At 43.1% G+C, this 21,684-nt stretch overlaps 1 protein-coding gene across 1 annotated transcript in view; it reads right to left on the reverse strand.

Moving 5' to 3' along the window:
• The window catches only part of LOC139413312 (kazrin-like), a 157,260-nt gene that overhangs the window by 114,833 nt on the left and 20,743 nt on the right, over positions 1–21,684 (reverse strand). The window contains exon 2 of the mRNA XM_071160527.1: positions 16,118–16,275. Within this exon, the coding sequence (XP_071016628.1) occupies positions 16,118–16,275 (158 nt within the window). The remainder of the gene's footprint in view (positions 1–16,117; positions 16,276–21,684) is intronic.

The following is a 21,684-nucleotide window of genomic DNA, read 5'->3' on the forward strand; positions in this document are numbered from 1 at the left end:
CAGGATCCGCTATTCAGCCAGGATCCGCCATTCAGCCAGGATCTTCCAGATCCGCCAGTCAGCCAGGATCCGCCAGTCAGCCAGGATCTGCCAGAACTGCCAGTCAGCCAGGATCTGCCAGCCAGCCAGGATCTGCCAGAGCCAACTACCTGCCTGAGCTTCCTCTCAGTGCTGAGCTTCCTCTCAGTGCTGAGCTTCCTCTCAGTCCCGAGCTACCCCTCAGTTCCGAGCTACCCCTCAGTCCAGAGCTACCTCAGTCCCGAGCTGCCCCTCAGTCCAGTGGGGCCCTTGGTGAGGACTACTAGGCCAAGGTCGGCGGCGAGGGTCGCCTATCTAGGGACGCTAAGGATGTGGACTAAGACAATTATGGAGTGGGGTCCACGTCCAGCGCCAGAGCCGCCACCGCGGACAGATGCCCGCCCACCCACACCCTCCCCTATAGGTTTAGGTTGTGCGTTCGGAGTCCGCACCTTGGAGGGGGGGGGGGGGGGGGGGTACTGTCACGTTCTGACCATCGTTCGTGTGTGTTTTCCTTGTTTTAGTGTTGGTCAGGACGTGAGCTGGGTAGGCATTCTATGTTGTGTGTCTGGTTTGTCTATTTCTATGTCTGGCCTGATGTGGTTCTCAATCAGAGGCAGGTGTGTTAGTCATTGTCTCATGTCACATATCACTGTGTGTTTGTGGGTGATTGTTCCTGTCTTTGTACCAGTTTAGGCTGTTTCGGTTTTCACATTACGTTTATTGTTTTTGTATTGTTCGTGTTTTTTTCGTCATTAAACATTAATCTAAATAACCACGCCGCATTTTGGTCCGCCTCTACTTCACAACAAGAGAACCGTTACAGTATGATTTGAGTTGTCTGAGATGCATCTGAGAGATATTGGAAAGCATCAAGCAAAAAACTAAAGACACAAACAAAAAGGTTACATGTGTAACCCTGGTCCCCCAAAATGTGATTTATTTGAATGAATATTTTACCGGTCGGTGCCAGGTTACCTTCAGACGAGTCTCGCGAATCTTGTGGGCGTCATGGAGAAACAGAGAACACGTTCATGTTCGTGAGATAGTTTCAAACTGCTCGGACCAGTGGTGGAAAAAGTACCCAATTATCATACTTGAGTAAAAGTAAAGATACCTTAATAGAAAATGACTCAAGCTAAAGTGAAAGTCACTCAGTAAAAAACTACTTGAGTAAAAGTATTTGGTTTAAAATATACTTAAGTATCAAAAGTACATGTAATTGCTAAAAATATACTTAAGTATCAAAAGTGTAAATCATTTCAAATTCCTTATATTAAGCAAACCAGACAGTACCATTTTCTTGTGTTTCAATTTACGGATCGCCAGAGTCACACTCCAACACTCAGACATAACTTACAAACTAAGCATTTGTGTTTGTGAGTCCACCAGGTGAGTGAATTGGACCATTTTCATGTCCTGCTAAGCATTCAAAATGTAACGAGTACTTTTGGGTGTCAGGGAAAATGTATGTTTATTTTCTTTAGGAATGTCGTGAAGTAAAACTAAAAGTAGTCAAAAATATAAATAGTACAGTAAAGTACAGATACCCCCAAAAACGATTTCAGTAGTACTTTAAAGTATTTTTACTTAGGTACTTTCCACCACTGATGTTTTTTTCGTGAGAAGGTGTCTCCTGGTCTGACAAACACTTCTGTAGCTCGGCCACCTTCCACCGCAGATGCGGAAATCCGACATTGGCGGAAGATGTGGATTGAGATGCAGGCCATGATAACAGAAATCTCTAGTTAAAACAGATGTATTGAGATGCAGCCCAGGTCAACAGAAGTCTCTAGTTAAAACAGATGTATTTAGATGGAGTTTATTTTATTATGCTAATTCATTCCATTCATTATTTATTACGCTCAACATCAATGCTGCTTTTGACTAGAGGTCGACCGATTAATCGGAATGGCCAATTTCAAGATTTCATAACAATAGGAAATCTGTATTTTTGGATGCCGATTTGGACTATTTTTTTTTTTTTACACCTTTATTTAACTAGGCAAGTCAGTTAAGAACACATTCTTAATTTTCAATGACGCTCTAGGAACTGTGGGTTAACTGCCTTGTTCAGGGGCAGAACAACAGATTTTTAACCTTGTCAGCTCGGGGATTCGTTTTTGCAACTTTCTGGTTACTAGTACTACGCTCTAACCATCTGCCTTACATTGCACTCCACGAGGAGCCTGCATGGCAGGCTGACTACCTGTTTCGCAAGGGAAGCAAGAAGCCAAGGTAAGTTGCTAGCTAGCGTTAAACTTATCTTATAAAAAACAATCAATCTTAACATAATCACTAGTTAACTACACATGGTTGATGATATTACTAGTTTATCTAGCGCGTTCATTTCTCATCGAATCACAGCCTACTTCGCCAAACGGGTGATGATTTAGCACTGTCGTTGCACCAAACCTAACCATAAACATCAATGCCTTTCTTTAAAATCAGTACACAAGTATATATTTTTAAACCTGCATATTTAGTTAATATTGCCTGCTAACATGAATTTCTTATAATTAGGGAAATTGTGTCACTTCTCTTGCATTCTGTGCAAGCAGTCAGGGTATATGCAGCAGTTTGGGCCGCCTGGCTCGTTGCGAACTGTGTGAAGTCCATTTATTTCTAACAAAGACCGTAATGAATTTGCTAGAATTGTACATAATTATGACATAACATTGAAGGTTGTACAATGTGACAGCAATATTTAGACTTAGGGATGCCACCAGTTAGATAAAATACGGAACGGTTCCGTATTTCACTGAAAGAATAAACGTTTTGTTTTCGAAATTATCGTTTCTGGATTCGACCATATCAATGACCAAAGGCTCATATTTCTGTGTGTTATTATGTTATAATTAAGTCTATGATTTGATAGAGCAGTCTGACTGAGCGATGGTAGGCAGCAGCAGGCTCGTAAGCATTCATTCAAACAGCACTTTCGTGCACTTGCCAGCAGCTCTTCGCTGTGCTTCAAGCATTGAGCTGTTTATGACTTCAAGCCTATCAACTCCCGAGACTAGGCTGTTGTAACCAATGTGAAATGGCAAGCTAGTTAGCGGGGTGCGCGCTAATAGTGTTTCAATCGGTGACGTCACTCGCTCAGACTTGGAGTAGTTGTTCCCCTTGCTCTGCAAGGGCCGCGTCTTTTGTGGAGCGATGGGTAACGATGCTTCGAGGGTGGCTGTTGTCGATGTGTTCCTGGTTCGAGCACAGATAGGGGCGAGGAGAGGTACGGAAGCTATACTGTTACACTGGCAATACTAAAGTGACTATAAGAGCATACAATAGTCAAAGCTATATGAAATACAAATGGTATAATAGAGAGAAATAGTCCTATGATAGCTACAACCTAAAACGTCTTACCTGGGAATATTGAAGACTCATGTAAAAAGGAACCACCAGCTTTCATATGTTCTCATGTTCTGAGCAAGGAACTGAGCAAGGAACTGAAACATTAGCTTTTTTACATGGCACATATTGCACTTTTACTTTCTTCTCCAACACTTTGTTTTTGCATTATTTAAACCAAATTGAACATGTTTCATTATTTATTTGAGGCCAAATTGATTTTATTGATGTATTACAGTGGGGAGAACACGTATTTGATAATTGGCCGATTTTGCAGGTTTTCCTACTTACAAAGCATGTAGAGGTCTGATTTTTATCATAGGTACACTTCAACTGTGAGAGACGGAATCTAAAACAAAAATCCAGAAAATCACATTGTATGATTTTTAAGTAATTAATTTGCATGTTATTGCATGCAATAAGTATTTGATCACCTACCAACCAGTAAGAATTCCGGCTCTCACAGACCTGTTAGTTTTTCTTTAAGAAGCCCTCCTGTTCTCCACTCATTACCTGTATTAATGGCACCTGTTTGAACTCGTTACCTGTATAAAAGACACCTGTCCACACACTCAATCAAACAGACTCCAACCTCTCCACAATGGCCAAGACCAGCCAGCAGTGTAAGGACATCAGGGATAAAATTGTAGACCTGCACAAGGCTGGGATGGGCTACAGGACAATAGGCAAGCAGCTTGGTGAGAAGGCAACAACTGTTGGCGCAATTATTCGAAAATTGAGGAAGTTCAAGATGACGATCAATCACCCTCGGTCTGGGGCTCCATGCAAGATCTCAACCCGTGGGGCATCAATGATCATGAGGAAGGTGAGGGATCAGCCCAGAACTACACGGCAGGACCTAGTCAATGACCTGAAGAGAGCTGGGACCACAGTCTCAAAGAAAACCTTTAGTAACACACTACGCTGTCATGGATTAAAATCCTGCAGCACACGCAAGGTCCCCCTGCTCCAGCCAGCGCATGTCCAGGCACGTCTGAAGTTTGCCAATGACCATCTGGATGATCCAGAAGAGGAATGGGAGAAGGTCATGTGGTCTGATGAGACAAAAATAGAGCTTTTTGGTCTAAACTCCACTCGCCGTGTTTGGAGGAAGAAGAAGGATGAATACAACCACAAGAACACCATCCCAACCGTGAAGCATGGAGGTGGAAACATCATTCTTTGGAGATGCTTTTCTGCAAAGGGGACAGGACGACTGCACCGTATTGAGGGGAGGATGGATGGGGCCATGTATCGCGAGATCTTGGCCAACAACCTCCTTTCCTCAGTAAGAGCATTGAAGATGGGTCGTGGCTGGGTCTTCCAGCATGACAACGCCCCGAAACACACAGTCAGGGCAACTAAGGAGTGGCTCCGTAAGAAGCATCTCAAGGTCCTGGAGTGGCCTAGCCAGTCTCCAGACCGGAACCCAATAGAACATCTTTGGAGGGAGCTGAAAGTCCGTATTGCCCAGTGACACCCCCGAAACCTGAAGGATCTGGAGAAGGTCTGTATGGAGGAGTGGGCCAAAATCCCTGCTGCAGTGTGTGCAAACCTGGTCTAGAACTACAGGAAATGTATGATCTATACCAAATATTAAGTTCTGTTTTTCTGATGTATCAAATACTTATTGCATGCAATAAAATGCAAATTAATTACTGAAAAATCATAATGTGATTTAGATTCCGTCTCTCACAGTTGAAGTGCACCTATGATAAAAATTACAGACCTCTACATGCTTTGTAAGTAGGAAAACCTGCAAAATCGGCAGTGTATCAAATACTTGTTCTCCCCACTGTATATGAAGATAAGTGTTCATTCAGTATTGTTGTAATTGTCATTATTACAAATAAATAAAATAAATTGGCCGATTAATAGGTATCAGCTTTTTTTTGGTCCTCCAATAATCGGTATCGGCGTTGAAAGATCATAATAGGTCGACCTTTACTTTTGACCATAATAAACTCAAAGATGAGAGCTGCTCCTACTTCTCTTCCTATCAAAGATAAAGAGACCATACTACTCCCACAGAGTGGTGCACAGTTTGTTTATCAGTGAGCTGAGCTGGTGGCCGGCCCAGGTGGAATAAACACTGTTTGTATGAACCTGTTATTAAAGCTGCCCTGTTATCAGTCCAGTCCACAGCAATCCTGCCAGGACAGCATCATTTCTCCCTTAAATATGTGCCTTCAGAATGAGGGGCCCTGGGCTAAACACCATCTCCGCCAGGCCTGCCTGCCTCCTCAAACCGATTGCTTCTGGCAGGGAATCAGATAGGAGGGGGAAGTCATTTAGCTCCCTGCACTTCTCTACAAGCACAGGATGGCAGGAAGCATTTCAATCTTAGAGTGAGGTCAAGGGGGGACCCCATACAGCTTTGATAACACAAATCCCAACTCTAATTCCACTCTCGCACCATTCCTACAGTATTATTCCACTTTCAATGAGTAGTGAATGCAGGCAGAGAGGGATTCAGAAGGTGAACACACATACACTTTTCACATACACTTTCCATGTAGAACCCTTTTTGGTTCCAGGTAGAACCCTATGTGGAAAGAGTTCTACCTGGAACCAAAAAGGGTTCTTCAACGGGTTCTCCTATGGGGAGCCTTTCAGGTTCTAAATTGCACCGTTTTTTCTAACACCATGCCCAAACCGGACGCGTGCGCAAATTGATTTTGTCCCCCCACACCAAATGCGATCACAACACTTAGGTTGAAATATCAAAACAAACTCTGAACCAATTATATTAATTTGGGGACAGGTCAAAAAGCATTTAACATTTATGGCAATTTAGCTAGCTAGCTTGCAGTTGCTAGCTAATTTGTCCTATTTAGCTAGCTCGCTGTTGCTAGCTAATTATTCCTGTGATATAAACGTTATAAACGAGTTGTTATTTTACCTGAAATGCACAAGGTCCTCTAATACGACAATTAATCCACACATAAAACGGTCATCCGAATCGTTTCTAGTCATTTCTCCTCCTTCCAGGCTTTTTCTTCTTTGGACTTTATATGTTTATTGGCATCTAACTTTCATAATATGGTGTATTACCACAACTGACCGGCAGACCTCAATTCACCTTTCAATCACCCACGTAGGTATAACCAATGAGGAGATGGGAGAGGCAGGACTTGCACCGCGTTCAGCATCACAAATAGAACTGGCTTCTATTTTAGCGCTTGGCAATGCAGACGCTCGTTTGCGCGCGCGAGCAGTGTGGGTGCAATGATTGAATAACACGTATGTGCACATTTATTTTGCAACGCTCCCGCATGCGAGCGGTGCTGTGGTCAGCATGTAAGAGTGTAGAGGATGGAGCAGGTGAGACAGGAAAGAAGGGAAAACTAAAGGGACGTCAGTCTCTTCATCTCACATCAAACTTCCATCCCCTTGGTCGTCTGTGCACAGCAGCTGATGTCTTGAGCCGCCAGGCCTCAAGAAGCAACACAAGAAATCTCACAGACGAACAGATGCTAAATAATGAACTAATGGTATTGTTCATACATCTCTCCTCTCTGAATGAATCACAACAATGGCAAACTATACCAGAATCCCTTATGGTCTACAGTACCACTCAGAAGTGTGGACACACCTACCCATTCAAGGGTTTTTCTTTATTTTTAACCCAAAAAAGTGTTATATTTTAGATTCTTCAAAGTAGCCACCTGTTGCCTTGATGACAGCTTTGCACACTCTTGGCATTCTCTCAACCAGCTTCATGAGGTAGTCACTTGGAATGCATTTCAATTAACATGTGTGCCTTGTTGAAAGTTAATTTGTGGAATATCTTTCCTTCTTAATGTGTTTGAGCCAATCAGTTGTGTAGTAACAAGACCAAGTCCATATTATGGCAAGAACAGCTCAAATAAGCAAAGAGAAATGACAGTCCATCATTACTTTAAGACATGAAGGTCAGTCAATTCAGAACATTTCAAGAACTTTGAAAGTTTCTTCAAGTGCAGTCGCAAAAAACATCAAGCGCTATGATGAAACTGGCTCTCATGAGGTCCACCACAGGAAAGGAAGACCCAGAGTTACCTCTGCTGCAGAGGATAAGTTCATTAGAGTTAATTGCACCTCAGATTGCAGCTCAAATAAATGCGTCACAGAGTTCAATTAACAGACACATTTCAACATCGACTGTTCAAAGGAGACTGTGTGAATTGCTGCAAAGGAAAGGGAAAAAAGGGGGATACCTAGTCAGTTGTCCAACAATGTAATCAACTGAAATGTGTCTTCCGCTTTTAACCCAACCCTCATGAATCAGAGAGGTGCGGGGGGGCTGCCATAATCAACATCCACGTCTTCGGCGCCCGGGGAACAGTGGGTTAACTGCCTTGCTCAGGGGAAGAACGACAGATTTTTACCTTGTCAGCTTGGGGATTCGATCCAGCAACCTTCCGGTTACTGGCCCAACGCTCTAACCACTAGTATACCAAAAAAAACAATACTAAAGGTGACCAATAATAAGAAGAGACTTGCTTGTGCCAAGAAACACGAGCAATGGATATTCGACTGGTGGAAATCTGTCCTTTGGTCTGATGAATCCAAATTGGAGATTTTTGGTTCCAACCGCCGTGTCTTTGTGAGGTTGTGTGGTTCCCACCGTGAAGCATGGAGGAGGAGGTATGATGGTGTGGGGATGCTTTGCTGGTGACACTGTCTGTGATTTATTTAGAATTCTAGGCACACTTAACCAGCATGGCTATCGCCATCCTTAGTGGGACAATAATTTGTTTTTCAACAGGACAATGACCCAAGACACACCTCCAGGCTGTGTAAGGGCTATTTTACAAAGGAGAGTGATGGAGTTTGAGATGGTTTGGGATGAGTTGGACAGCAGAGTGAAGGAAAAGCAGCCAACAAATGTTCAGCATATGTGGGAACTCCTTCAAGACTGTTGGAAAAGCATTCTAGGTGAAGCTGGTTTAGAGAATGCCAAGAGTGTGCAAATCTGTCATCAAGGCTAAGTGTGGCTACTTTGAAGAATCTCAAATAAAATTAGATTTGTTTAAAAAAAAAAATTGGTTACTACATGAGTCCATATGTGTTATTTAATAGTTTGATGGCTTCACTATTATAATACAATGTAGTAAAATAGTAAAAATAGTGAGCAATGCAGTTTACCCACTGTTCTCAGGGCACAGAAGACGTGGATGTTGATTATGGCAGCCCCCCCGCACCGCTCTGATTCATGGGGGTTGGGTTAATACATTCAGTTGGACAACTGACTAGGTATCCCTTTTTTCCCTTTGCAGCAATTCGACCATGAAGTCCTGATTCACACAGTCTCCTTTGAACAGTCGATGTTGAAATGTGTCTGTTAATTGAACTCTGTGACGCATTTATTTGAGCTGCAATCTGAGGTGCAGTTAACTCTAATGAACTTACCCTCTGCAGCAGAAGTAACTCTGGGTCTTCCTTTCCTGTGGCGGTCCTCATGAGAGCCAGTTTCATCATAGCGCTTGATGGAGTTTGCGTTTGCACTTGAAGAAACTTTCAAAGTTCTTGAAATGTTCCTTATTGACTGACCTTCATGTCTTAAAGTAATGATGGACTGTCGTTTCTCTTTGCTTATTTGAGCTGTTCTTGCCATAATATGGACTTGGTCTTATACCACCCCTACCTTGTCACAACACAACTGATTGGCTCAAACACATTAACCTCTTGAACCTCTGGCGGCAGTATTTCATTTTTGGATGAAAAACGTTCCCGTTTTAAACAAGATATTTTGTCACGAAAAGATGCTCGACTATGCATATAATTGACAGCTTTGGAAAGAAAACACTCTGACATTTCCAAAACTGCAAAGATATTGTCTGTGAGTGCCACAGAACTAATGCTACAGGCGAAACCAAGATGAAATTTCATACAGGAAGTGAGCCAGATTTTGAATGCGCTGTGTTCCAATGTCTCCTTATATGGCTGTGAATGCGCAAGGAATGAGCCTACACTTTCTGTCGTTTCCCCAAGGTGTCTGCAGCATTGTGACGTATTTGTAGGGATATCATTGGAAAATTTACCATAAGAGACTACATTTACCAGGTGTCCGCTCGGTGTCCTCCGTCGAAACTATTGCGTAATCTCCAGGTGCGTGCATTTTTCCATTTTGTTCAGAGGAGAAACCAAACTGCCACAAGTGATTTATCATCGAATAGATATGTGAAAAACACCTTGAGGATTGATTCTAAACAACGTTTGCTATGTTTCTGTCGATATTATGGAGTTAATTTGGAAAAAAGTTCGGTGTTGTAATGACTGAATTTTCAGGGTTTTTTCTTAGCCAAACGTGATGAACAAAACGGAGCGATTTCTCCTACACAAATAATCTTTTTGGAAAAACTGAACATTTGCTATCTAACTGAGAGTCTCCTCATTGAAAACATCCGAAGTTCTTCAAAGGTAAATTATTTTATTTGAATGCTTTTCTTGTTTTTGTGAAAATGTTGCATGCTGAATGCTAGGCTTAATGATATGTTAGCTATCAATACTCTTACATAAATGCTTGTGTAGCTGTGGTTGAAAAGCATTTTTTGAAAATCTGAGATGACAGTGTTGTTAACAAAAGGCTAAGCTTGTGAGCCAATATATTTATTTCATTTCATTTGCGATTTTCATGAATAGTTAACGTTGCGTTATGGTAATGAGCTTGAGGCTATAATTACGCTCCCGGATACGGGATTGCTCGTCGCAACAGGTTTAAGAAGGAAAGATATTCCACAAATTAACTTTTAACAAGGCACACATGTTAATTGAAATGCATTCCAAGTGACTACCTCATGAAGCTGGTTGAGAGAATGTCAAGAGTGTGCAAAGCTGTCATCAAGGCAACAGGTGGCTACTTTGAAGAATCTAAAATACAACACTTTTTTGGTTACTACATGATTCCACATGTGTTATTTCATAGTTTTGATGTCTTCACTATTATAATACAATGTAGTAAAATAGTAAAAATAAAGAAAAACCATTGAATGAGTAGGTGTGTCCACACTTCTGAGTGGTACTGTAGACCATAAGAGATTCTGGTATAGTTTGCCATTGTTGTGATTCATTCAGAGAGGAGAGATGTATGAACAATACCATTAGTTCATTATTTAGCATCTGTTTGTCTGTGAGATTTCTTCTCCTGCTGTTGGTGGTGTTGCTTCTTGAAGCCTGGCGCCTCAAGACATCATCTGCTGTGCACAGACGAACAAAAGGATGGAAGTTTGATGTGAGATTATTATTCTGTACGGTAGAAAATAGTAAAAATAAAGAAGAACCCTTGAATGTGTAGGTGTGTCCAAACTTTTGACTGGTACTGTATGCTGAACTCTGGTGTTGGCAGCATCAGCTTCTCTCTCTCTCTCTGAGGACATTCTGCAGCCATCTCCATGCCTCCCCTCAGAGCTCTCTCAGAGTTTCCAATGCGAGACGAGTGAACGTATTCCCTTCAACCAGACACAAACAAGACCACAACAAGGGCCCCGAACAGCACAAACACTCTCCCTGTCAGTCAGGAGCAGATGGGCGGGGAGGAAGAGACCTTTTATATCATCAACACTCTCTCTGAAATTGAGGTGAGCACCTTTGGTCTGCAGAAAGAGTGAGTGTAGTGATCCGGATCACCTTTGTGACAGCACTCTCCGTATCTATGGCAACGTGCACACAAGTGATGCTCCAGTTTAAACTGCTTCAACAGGCAGCTTTGGTAAGGGCTTCTTTCACCATCACAAAATTCCTACATGTAAAGCAAAGGCTTGATCTACTGAGCAATGTGCCCTCAATGTACAGGGGTTATTGGACGTATGATCAGAGATGATATTCTACTGTATTCAAGGGACTTGGGGGACAATGCAAAGAATCACTTACATCTGCGTATCATACCATTGAAAGGCGGTAATATCCTCAGTGTGATAAAGCAAGTGAAGTATCCAACTGCAGTGCTATTCTGTCCTCCTCCAGGCACAGGAGCCTTGAATATGACAGGTATTTAATTTAAGCAGATTCTCCACAGTTGGATGGATCCAAAACAGATGTAAAATAACAAATGTATCATAGTGGTTTAAAATGCCTAGATCGGTTTGAAAGGGCATATCAGCTCAAACCGCACAGCTAGAAAATTAACAACCTCCTCTCTTTGAAGTCCAGACCACACCAGTCAATCAAATGAAGAAACCTTGGTTCAGGAAATGATCTCACACCACCACACGATGAATGAGGTGGCAGAGAAAGTAATGACGGCCAGTCAAATGAGACGAAAGACATTGTCGTTTGCGGAGATAAGATCTGTGTTCTCCTCTGACAAAACAATGTCATTTCATTTTTTTAACCTCGGCAGTAAAGGGTTCACACTTGAAACGAAGGCCGACAAATCTCATACACACCATCCCCGGCCTGCAAGGCACTAAGTCGTAGAACACAAGTAATGATGAGATGCTAGCTAGGAGTTATGGATCAATATTTAAGATGGGGCAGCAAATCAACACTCGCCTGGGTCGTTCTTTGTGTGTCTGTTGATCAGTTTATTAGTGCAATATGTGAAGGGCCTGATCCCTCTCTCAGACCCAGACACACACACACACACACACACACACCTCAGCTGAAGGAGTTGCACAAAGGACTGAGGGCTGGAATCCAAACCCTGCTGGATCAATACCCCAGCCTCCCAATTCATTTTCTCACAGGCCATTGGCTCACATCCCTCCTTTAACTCTTGATTGGTCAATAAATAATTTAAAATGGTGACAGTGCCAAAAACTCTATAATTGTGCATCAAATTGGCGCCTTACCCATCTGTCTAATTAAAACATGTTTTGTAGCAGCCATAACATATTTCACTGTAGTTGTAAATCGACACACTCCACCATATTTACTCAATTCATCCTAAAATGTTGTAATTGACTAGAATGTTTGTGCATTGCTCATAATCAGACTCCTGTGAACTGACCGTAAGTGGCTGAAGGTGATGGCTAGGATTAATAGGACTTCTAATCATACTACTGCTGCCTCCTGCTCTGGCTGCCTTTTCGCCTCAGTGTTCGTCCAGTATGGAATTTCTAGGCTCTCTGTTTTTGCTTCCACTACAGACTCCGTTCATTGCCAAACAGCCAGACCCTGACCCTGAACGTCCGAGTAGTGGAAGAGAGGGGAGATTAAGGATGTGCAAGGTCTGCAGAACAACCCACCCATAACGCCAGCCCACTGTCCGATCAATACTGTAATCACTTCCTGGTCTCCCATCTAACAGCCTGCCTATAGTGGGCTATCTATTATTCTGTAAAATGGCTCAAAGCCTTTAGCTAATACACAAGGAAAGCTCTCCTGCTTGGACAGAGTGACCATGACACCCAAACTGACAGTGAATGGTGTATGAGTGCCAGGACTGCTCTTTTTGGGGTCTCTAACCAGTCCCAGTTCCGCTTTGTATTTAGTCTGCATCGACTCAGTATTGCAGCAGTTTGAAGTACTGCTCCTGAGCTTGGGTATTGTTTACGGGTACAGTATTTTGACATTCTGAGCAGTGCTAAGTGGTTGAGCAGTGAGTTCTCTTTCCACCATCATCAGATCAGAACAGCAACCTATGGAAAACCCACTGACACCTCCACCAAAGTAACGTAACGCTCCGCTACGTCAAGTCAGTCGCCACACCCACAGAAAGGCTTTGGATTAGTCACCCAGCCACAGCACAGCACATAAATAATGCATCCGTGCAAAATGATTAATGAGGCAATCAATTATGTGACAGCATTCAAAGAGAAACTATTTAAATCCCTTCTCCCCAAATAAATCTGCCTTTTAGTGGACTTTGCCTTGAGAAATTAACAGTTAAAAACGGATCAGATTGTTTTTTTGTTTCATTTATTTGCAGTCAAACCAAATATTTGATAAAAAAATATATTTGATTTAATTTCCAAAGTCAATATTGCTTATTTCACATCATTCGCTTGTGACTAATTCTGTTCTTTAGCACTTTGTAAATCCCAACAAGATGGAGTAAACAGATGTGATCATTATGATACAGTGTTTAATGAGAAACATGAATACTTTTGGTGACAGATATCCTCCTTCAGCAGCCCTATGCCTGGCGCTCACGTTCCTCAACCACAAGTAGCACTAATTAGAGTTAGCGATTTAATGACCCACAACATGATGGGTGATGAAGTGAGAGCAGGCGCAGGGCTGTGCCGGGCTGGTGACAGCGGGTGATGATGTCAGAGCAGGCTGGAGGGCGGCGAGGCGAGGGTGTGTCGGCTCTTTAAGGTTATGCGGGGCACCAGAACAGCCCAGTCTGGCTCTGCCACATAACCAATTAGACTGAGAGGGGCAGCTGTAGCCCTGCTGTCAGCTAGATGAACTCTGGTTCAGACTTACCCCGAGATTGACGGCTAACACGGATGGAGAGAGGGGGGGGGGTGGGGGTGATTTCACATTTTTGCCTGCTGCTTCTCTACCCTCAATGAATGCAAAACACTTTGGGTAGACAGGCTGGAAGACAGGCTGGGAGGCAGGCTGGGAGGCAGGCTGGGAGGCAGGCTGGGAGGCACTGCTCCTGTGTAGGTAAATTGAGAATAGTCTCTTGACTTTTCTCACATCCCATTTTGCGAGGTTCCGTGGGTAGAGTCAAACACTACGGACATGAGGATGTAATCACGGTGATCATGACTGATCAAACAGAGCATTGGGCTGCACAGTTCAGAAAGGTCCCAGTGGGCCCGGAGGGGAGGAGAACGTAACAGAGAGACACTGTGCTGCCCAGACTGATGCGTAAGCCTGCCTACCATTCCAAAATTAAGGGAAGGTCCTGTAGAGGACGCAGAGCTCGTCGCCATGGCAACAGGCAGCTGTCAGTCAAACAGGGGCAGCCTCTACTATAGCTACTCTTACTGTGTCTCTACAACTGACAGGGCAGAAGAGGGCGTCATGGACGGGCTCAGGGGACAGGATGGGCCTCATGGGGGGGGGAAACGGGTGCAAGTAAAGATAGTGGGTCTTACGGGACACAAAGCCAGGGCAACAGGTAGACAATTAGTCAACTTGACTGCTACAAGACGCTTCACTTAACATTGAACTGCTACTAACTTCTCACCCAGATAATCAGCAGTCCATTCGTGGCAGAAGGCCCCTGCTCATCCATCACCCGTACAGTTTTATATCGTTGAGCTGCAGAGAAACTGACTGCGGGCTAGCAATCTTTCACCCCGGCTTGCATACGATTGGGCCGAGGAGAAGGCGATGGCCTTTTGCTGAATTACATTCTCTTTAATCAATGACACCGCAGCGTCTCAGACAAATATCTCGGGGAGAATGGCGAGGGGACTCTATATTCATCATGTAAGTGTGTGATGTGACTAAAGGATGAGCCAAATCCATCACTGTGTCAAGTCCCGGCGCACATCTAGCAAAACAAGAACAGAAAAGGAACGAGACGATTCAGGCGTAAGACCAACTGTAAAGAGGAATTATCAAACGATCCAAGGCAAACCAGAGGACACACGTGGATTGTTGTATTACTTCTTTCTGTAGACATTCCTCACATATTATACATACAGAGTCCCTTCTGATGTAGGAAGGAGATCCTTATGTTCAGGAAATAACTGTTTAGAAAAGGCAATGGAAAGCATTGTGATTGAAGCAAGCATTTTCCATACATCTTGAAGACGGAGAGAGAAACAATACAATGCTTTAGCTCATGGCCAGACTCCCCTGTACAACAACAATGAAGATAGGCAGCGTATTGCCAGATTGGAGACAATTTCCAACATGGATGTGCACTGTTGGGTACTTGGGTCGGCATGATATTGGGGCCTTGGTTTATGCGTACTGTAATCCGTGAGCCGGTCCGAGTCACATTATGTCCATATCTGCAGTGCTGATGCTGTCATAGCGGGGGTTGGGGCTAATGATTTCGAAAAGCTCACTTGAATTGAGAGCTTAAAAAGACTGAGAGCCCATTACATTATTTATGCTCCTCTTTGAACGAGGTGACATTCAATTATTCAAACATCGACATTTGGGGACGATTCCGTTTTGTTTGACTTTTGTCTCTCCCAGGTCCTGCATAGAGTTAGCTCGCTCATAGCTGCCCTGTCGGTGACCGTTCCCTGGGAGAAGCTATATCCTCTCCAGAAAAGAAAAAAAAACCCACAAAGGTGAAAGATTTGAACAAACACACCCTAGGACTACATGAGAACTACCTGCAAACGTCATCATAACAGTCTGTAACGAAAAGGATGGAGCAGAAGTCAACCGACGTAACAGAGCACATTAACTCTCTCAAGTCCTCGCTTAGTTTGCTGGGAAGGAAATAGTCCGGCATAGTATCAGTTGAAATCCATTTTTCTATTCATGAAATTGGAGTGAATGAACTATAAATACTCTAGTCTAGTCTTAACAGCCCAAATATGAGTCGTCATAATATGATTGCCCTCTCTCTTTGTGTAGTGTTGTGTCTCTTGTCGTGATGTGTGTTTTGTCCTATATTTATATTGCTTTTTTTTTTATCCCAGGCCCCCGTCCCCGCAGGAGTCCTTTTGCCTTTTGGTTGGCCGTCATTGTAAATAAGAATTTGTTCTTAACTGACTTGCCTGGTTAAATAAAGGTTAAACAAAAAATAAATAAATAAAATTGCTGTGAAAAGATCCTGCCTCACTGGATTTCAGTAGGCTCCAACAGCAGAGACTTGTTTCCCCCCTTTTGACTCTTGCCCTGGTTTTAAAGGAGGTGAATGATCAGGGGTCAGGGATTAGAGATCAGGGGTTAATACCTGTGCGTCCATGAGCAGGTGCCTCATCAGGGCCATGGACTTCTTCAAGGTGTCTCTCTCTCCGGGCATGAAGGCCTCGCCCTCCCGGGACAGAGTGCCGGGCCTGGTCACCATGAAGTGGACAATCTGGTCATTCAGACTGTTCAGGGACTGGACCGCTAGGAGAGAGAGTGAGACAGAAAGAGAGAGGGGGGGGGGGGGGGTGAGAGAAAAAAAAGGTTCAGGGCCATGCATATTTAATTTGACTCACACACAAAAGACACACACAACATTTACAACAATAAGACAGTCTGCCTTTCCATCCATTGCCATGGTGACCTGTCAGCTCAACTGATTTCCCTCACGCTGGCTTTGCTCTCCCATCTTCTCCCTCCCTGCCCTGGCTGATCTCTCCCATTTGCATTCTGAGTGCTGAGCTATAATCGCTCCCATCCCCATGGCCACAGCTACAGCACCGCTCCCTCCACTGGTCTCCTCTCAGCATTAATCCCTCTCTCTCACGTAACCATGGGGGGGGGCATCATTAGAGTAAGTCCATTACCGGCACACAAGTCTCACTCCAGCCCATTTGCTGCATTTGTTCATGCTGTAAGCTCCGGCGATCATGCAACCCTTTGTTTTTCAGCCACTAGAGTCGAAAGCAACAATATGCGCAGCACTTTCAAACTAACACACTATGTTCACTTCATAGAGACCTCGCCGCGGAGGCTGTAAATGCCCCATTAACCTCTCTGGCCCAAACCCCTGTGATGGGAGCACTAATGTGACCATGTCCTGTATGATGGATAATGACGGTCTTCACTTCAATAGGCAGCTGTGCAGACCACACAGGCTATAGTAGCTGTCTAGGGGTGAGAGGAGGAGGTTGTGCTTGTCTAAGCAGGTCAGCATATCAGACGTTAGAGCAGATGACATTTGACCTTGTGGTGGGAGGCCACACTGGAGGTGAAGAGGAGGGTGACCTGCAGAGTAGGTTGAGAGGTCAGCGGGAAGTGGAACCAACACTGGTCATGTGTGACCCCGTCCCAGATGACAAGCAAGGACAGTCTATCAACACAATGATGAAAGATTTATGTTCCCACCTTTCAGCATTTCATTGAACTGCAACAGCATCACACAGGCAGGGAGACATGTTTATGAGCACACAGCCCCGCAGGCAGGCAGCGACACACATCAAATCAGAGGCAGGGAAAAATGTAATGTTTATGGCACCGGTTGACGAATGGATTCTAATTTGACATTCAACATTTACGAGGTGTACAGTACCTCTTTCTGGCTGAAAGACGGGCGGCGGGCAGACAGGCTGCAGTGTAATAAAACGCTGCTGTTGAAAACGACATTCTGCCCGACGTGGGGAACAGACTGTACTCGGAATTTCCATTCAATGCATTCTGTCAATGACAGAGAGAGATAGCTCAGCTCAACAAAAAAAAAAGCAATTCTTTAACAATCCAACTTCAATATGGCAAAATAGAGTGAAAATGCAGTTCTCTCAAATAGGTTCCCACTATTCACATAAGAGGATAAAACAAGCTGAAGGTAGGTTATTACAAAACCATCTTCGAATAATACTCCAGTTCTCCTCTTTACTTCCAAGTAAAGTTCTGTAACAACCTCTAGACTCATAAGACCCGTGACTCCTTACATTACTGTAGTTCCCGGGTACACAACTCCGGTCCTTGAGGGCCACAGGGTCTGCTGATTTTCATTCTGCGCTTTTGATAAACGACTGTTTACCTCTGGGAAAACAGATATGTACACTGTCTGGGAAATCACTAACATGAATTGATCCATTAAGTTCCCGGTAGAAATGAAAACATGGGCGGCCCTCAAAAAGGACTTGGTGAGGTGCTCTCCTGCACACGTTCCTAGCTTCACGTATAATCATATTCACACAGCAAGTGCAAAGCAGACAAGGAATTAGCATGGAAATGAACACACGCCCCTTTATTCTACAGAGAGTACAACGGTAGAGGAAATGTCAGCGCTTGTTTTTCAGATCAATGATTGAATACCTTGCCTAAGCATTCAAATCACCTGGAGAGCTGACCATGTGTGAACTCAAGCATTTGATAAGCATAACTGAGAGAAATGTTATCACTGCCCTTGCTCAGCAAGCGCTACACGGCTTATATCATTATAAATATAGGGAAATGTCTAGTCCCTTCACTATTTGCTCAAGCATACATCTTTAAAGTCAATAGCGTTTTGTCTTTCAGATAGCCCTCTGAACAAGGTCTCTGTAATTATTGATGTTCCCAAAATGATGTACTTTTTACTCCATACATTTTCCCTGACACCCAAAAGCACTCCCTGACACACTTCTCAAGAGAACATCCCTGGCTCTGATCTGGCAGACTCACTAAACACTAGCTTAGTTTGTAAATTATGTCTGACTGTTGGAGCGTACCCCTGGCTATCAGTAAATGGAAAAAAACAAGAAAATTGTGCTGTCTGGTTTGCTTAATATAAGGAATTTGAAATGATTTATACTTTTACTTTTGATACTTAAGTATATTTAAAACCAAATAGTTTTATTCAACTAGTATTTTACTGGGTGACTTTCACTTGAGTCCTTTTCTATTAAGGTATCTTTACTTTTACTCAAGTATGACAATTGGGGACTTTTTCCAGCACTGCACCTGTGAAACAGATGAGGGGAGCTCATTACAGGGTCTGTAGAGCCACTAAAAGACACAATGGCATCAACAATGAACTGTACTGAGACCAGTCAACAGCAGAATCATAAAACTGTAAGAAAACAGTTAACTCTTATTAATGTAATAGCTCTAGAGGGGCATTTGGCGCTTAATTTCTGTGTTTTGTGATGTTTGTTAAAATATCAATCTGCATAGTGTTTCCTATGGGAGCCAGATTTGTTTCGCTACGGTGTAATAGCAAAACTAACCAATTTAAAAGGTAATGATGTGGTTTTTCACCCAATCCTTCTTATCCAGCCCTGCGATATAGATAAATAAGAATATTCTGCTGGTGCAGATTGAAATAAAGATGAGCGTTTCAATTCTTCAGCAGCTTTGGGGATCCCTCCCTGCCCTGGTGCTGTGGTACAGTCTCAGAAGCCTGTCTACTGCCAAGGCAATTTAAAATAAGTTCTAAGGACTTCCCTGCAAACAATAATGAGTCGTTAGGACGTCCCAGAGACGTCACAAAACGTTGCCTAAACTCAACAGGACGTTGTGTCAAGGTCCCCTGGAGGTTTTGACTAGTTCCTGGTTTGTGCCGGGGTTGTTTTTAGGACGTTCTTGGGACGTTGCGCCATGATCTCCTGGAGGTTTTGTCTTTTTTTTGTGTGCCTGTTTTGCATGTTATTTTGGCATTCATTCATGTCACATATCAGTTTGCAAACAACATAAAAAATTATGTGGTCCCTCTCCCCCCTAAGAACTTAGCCTACTGACTTGATGTTGCACATGTAGCCTATAGCCTGTTTTAGAGGAATGTCATCCTCGAATGTTGTAAGAGCGGCCCATGTTCTGATTTACATCGCTGTCCATTTCAAAAGGGCTGAACAAATAGTTATATCAACTGCTCGCTCATTAATGTCTGCATCCAAATGGCGGCTTGTCTCTTATTAGCTCATCGTTCCCTTATGCCATAGTTTGTCCATCTCAATTGTTATTTTGCTTCATGGATCTCTCTCATGAATTTCTTATTCATAATTTTAGGAAATGTTGGAATGATTTCATTGTTTTGCTTACTTTGTGTATTATAATTAGCTCATGTGCTTTTCTTCACGAGGAGGGGATACTATATCATGTTGTTGGGTCTGTAACCATGTTTGCCAGTGACAGTCTCTTCCCATAAAAAAATGATAATTCAACATAAAGTTCAGTAATAGACCCATGTACTTCCAGTTGATATTGCGAGAGTTGTTTAGTTCGCGAAATGCGCTGTCTGTGCACCAGTATATTGTCCATAAAAGTGGACCCATGTGACTGTGTTTTCCTGGCCTAATTAAATAATTGGCCTAATTAAATAATAACGTTGTATAGTGGCTTTGCTGGCATGCATCTAAAAATCTTTCCAATATTTCCATACTAAAATCGCCACTGGTCATGGTCCCCTGTAGGTTTTGTCTTGTTCCCGGGGACATCACCTGATGGTCTAAAATAAACGTTCTAGCTAGGGCACACAGACCATAGTTTCATTACACATCCTCCCCCTTGTTACTGTTGCCAAGCCCATCGAGGCTCTGCTAGGTGACACACTGATCCATTCACAACTCTTTGTCTTTTGGCAATGCTAAACAGTGCTTTTAACACACATATTTGACACAATTTGACATACATGACATTGTGTATGTTTAGTCATACAGTAATGACTATTCAACATGTCCTCACGTGGGATTTACTCACAACTTGTTGGGTCACGGGATTCCGGTCTTCCAGCTACCCCACCATGTCTGTATCAATGACTGATTTCACCTGTAGGCCTATTCCTACACTTTGTCCATCAAGGTACATTTCAGCTATGTTAAAAATACACTCAAGAAAAACTATTATATTTATCATAGTGATTCCTTGAGTAACATTAAAGCCCCACCAACGTTAGAAAACTGAACAAAAAACCCAAACTCAAAATTCTGAAATAAGTCAATGAAATCAATGAGAGCAGTCAGATTAAGTGATAATTAAAATAGCAGTGCAGTTGGCACTCTTTTGTGCAGAGATGTGTTATAAGTAATTGTGTAGGGAATTCTGTAATTCTTCAGTCTTTGTGGCACAGCAGAAAGATCAGCATACCCCAGATGCAGAGGTTGTGAGTTTAAATCCCAGGTGGGGTCATATTGATATGGTCAAATGTAAACATACTGTCATTGATTTGATATGAACACTATTTTAGCTGAACAGCGTACAACTTACCTCAAAACCAGATACCATTTCATTACTTTACTTATCATGGTTTGGGACACCTGGAACAATCAGGGGAGCTTCAGGGGACATTGCCACAACGTCCCAAGAACATTCATGGGAACAAGAAAGGAGGTCCCCCAGAAAACATTCCCTTGGGACCGTCACACAGCGTTCTTAGAACGTTCTCAGAACGTCAGACGGATAACGTCACACCAAAACCCTTAAAGGACCTAATGGGAACATCGCTGAATGTCCTCAGGACGTCTACTGTTTGCTGGGTTCACACTTCAAACCTCAGGCCCAGGGCTGCATCAATGGATGAGAGGTCTCCAAGGTTCTGAGACCACCAAGAGAATGCCACTCGGCTGCGTCTCAATTGCACCGTTGCCAGGAAAGCACCCAACACAATTATGTTGGGAGAACAAAGCCTGTATTGAATCTAAACTAAAGGCTATACAGTAACATGATCTGTTACTTTCAGAAAGAGGAGAGATTGAGGCTCATTTTGGGGCTTTGGAAAGCTTGCAACTGTAATGCTAATTGTAAAGCTGCTCAAACACAGGCATTTGGACAGAACCATTATAGTTTAGAGGTTTGCTTTGCATAAAATAACCCAATCCCGCTCGGTATCTAACAGCGTCCACACAGGCCTGTAATTTTATTGTTTACCACATTGTTCTGCTTCACTATCCA

Source organism: Oncorhynchus clarkii, chromosome 7, assembly GCF_045791955.1.
Source record: "Oncorhynchus clarkii lewisi isolate Uvic-CL-2024 chromosome 7, UVic_Ocla_1.0, whole genome shotgun sequence".
Classification (NCBI taxonomy): Eukaryota; Metazoa; Chordata; class Actinopteri; order Salmoniformes; family Salmonidae; genus Oncorhynchus; species Oncorhynchus clarkii.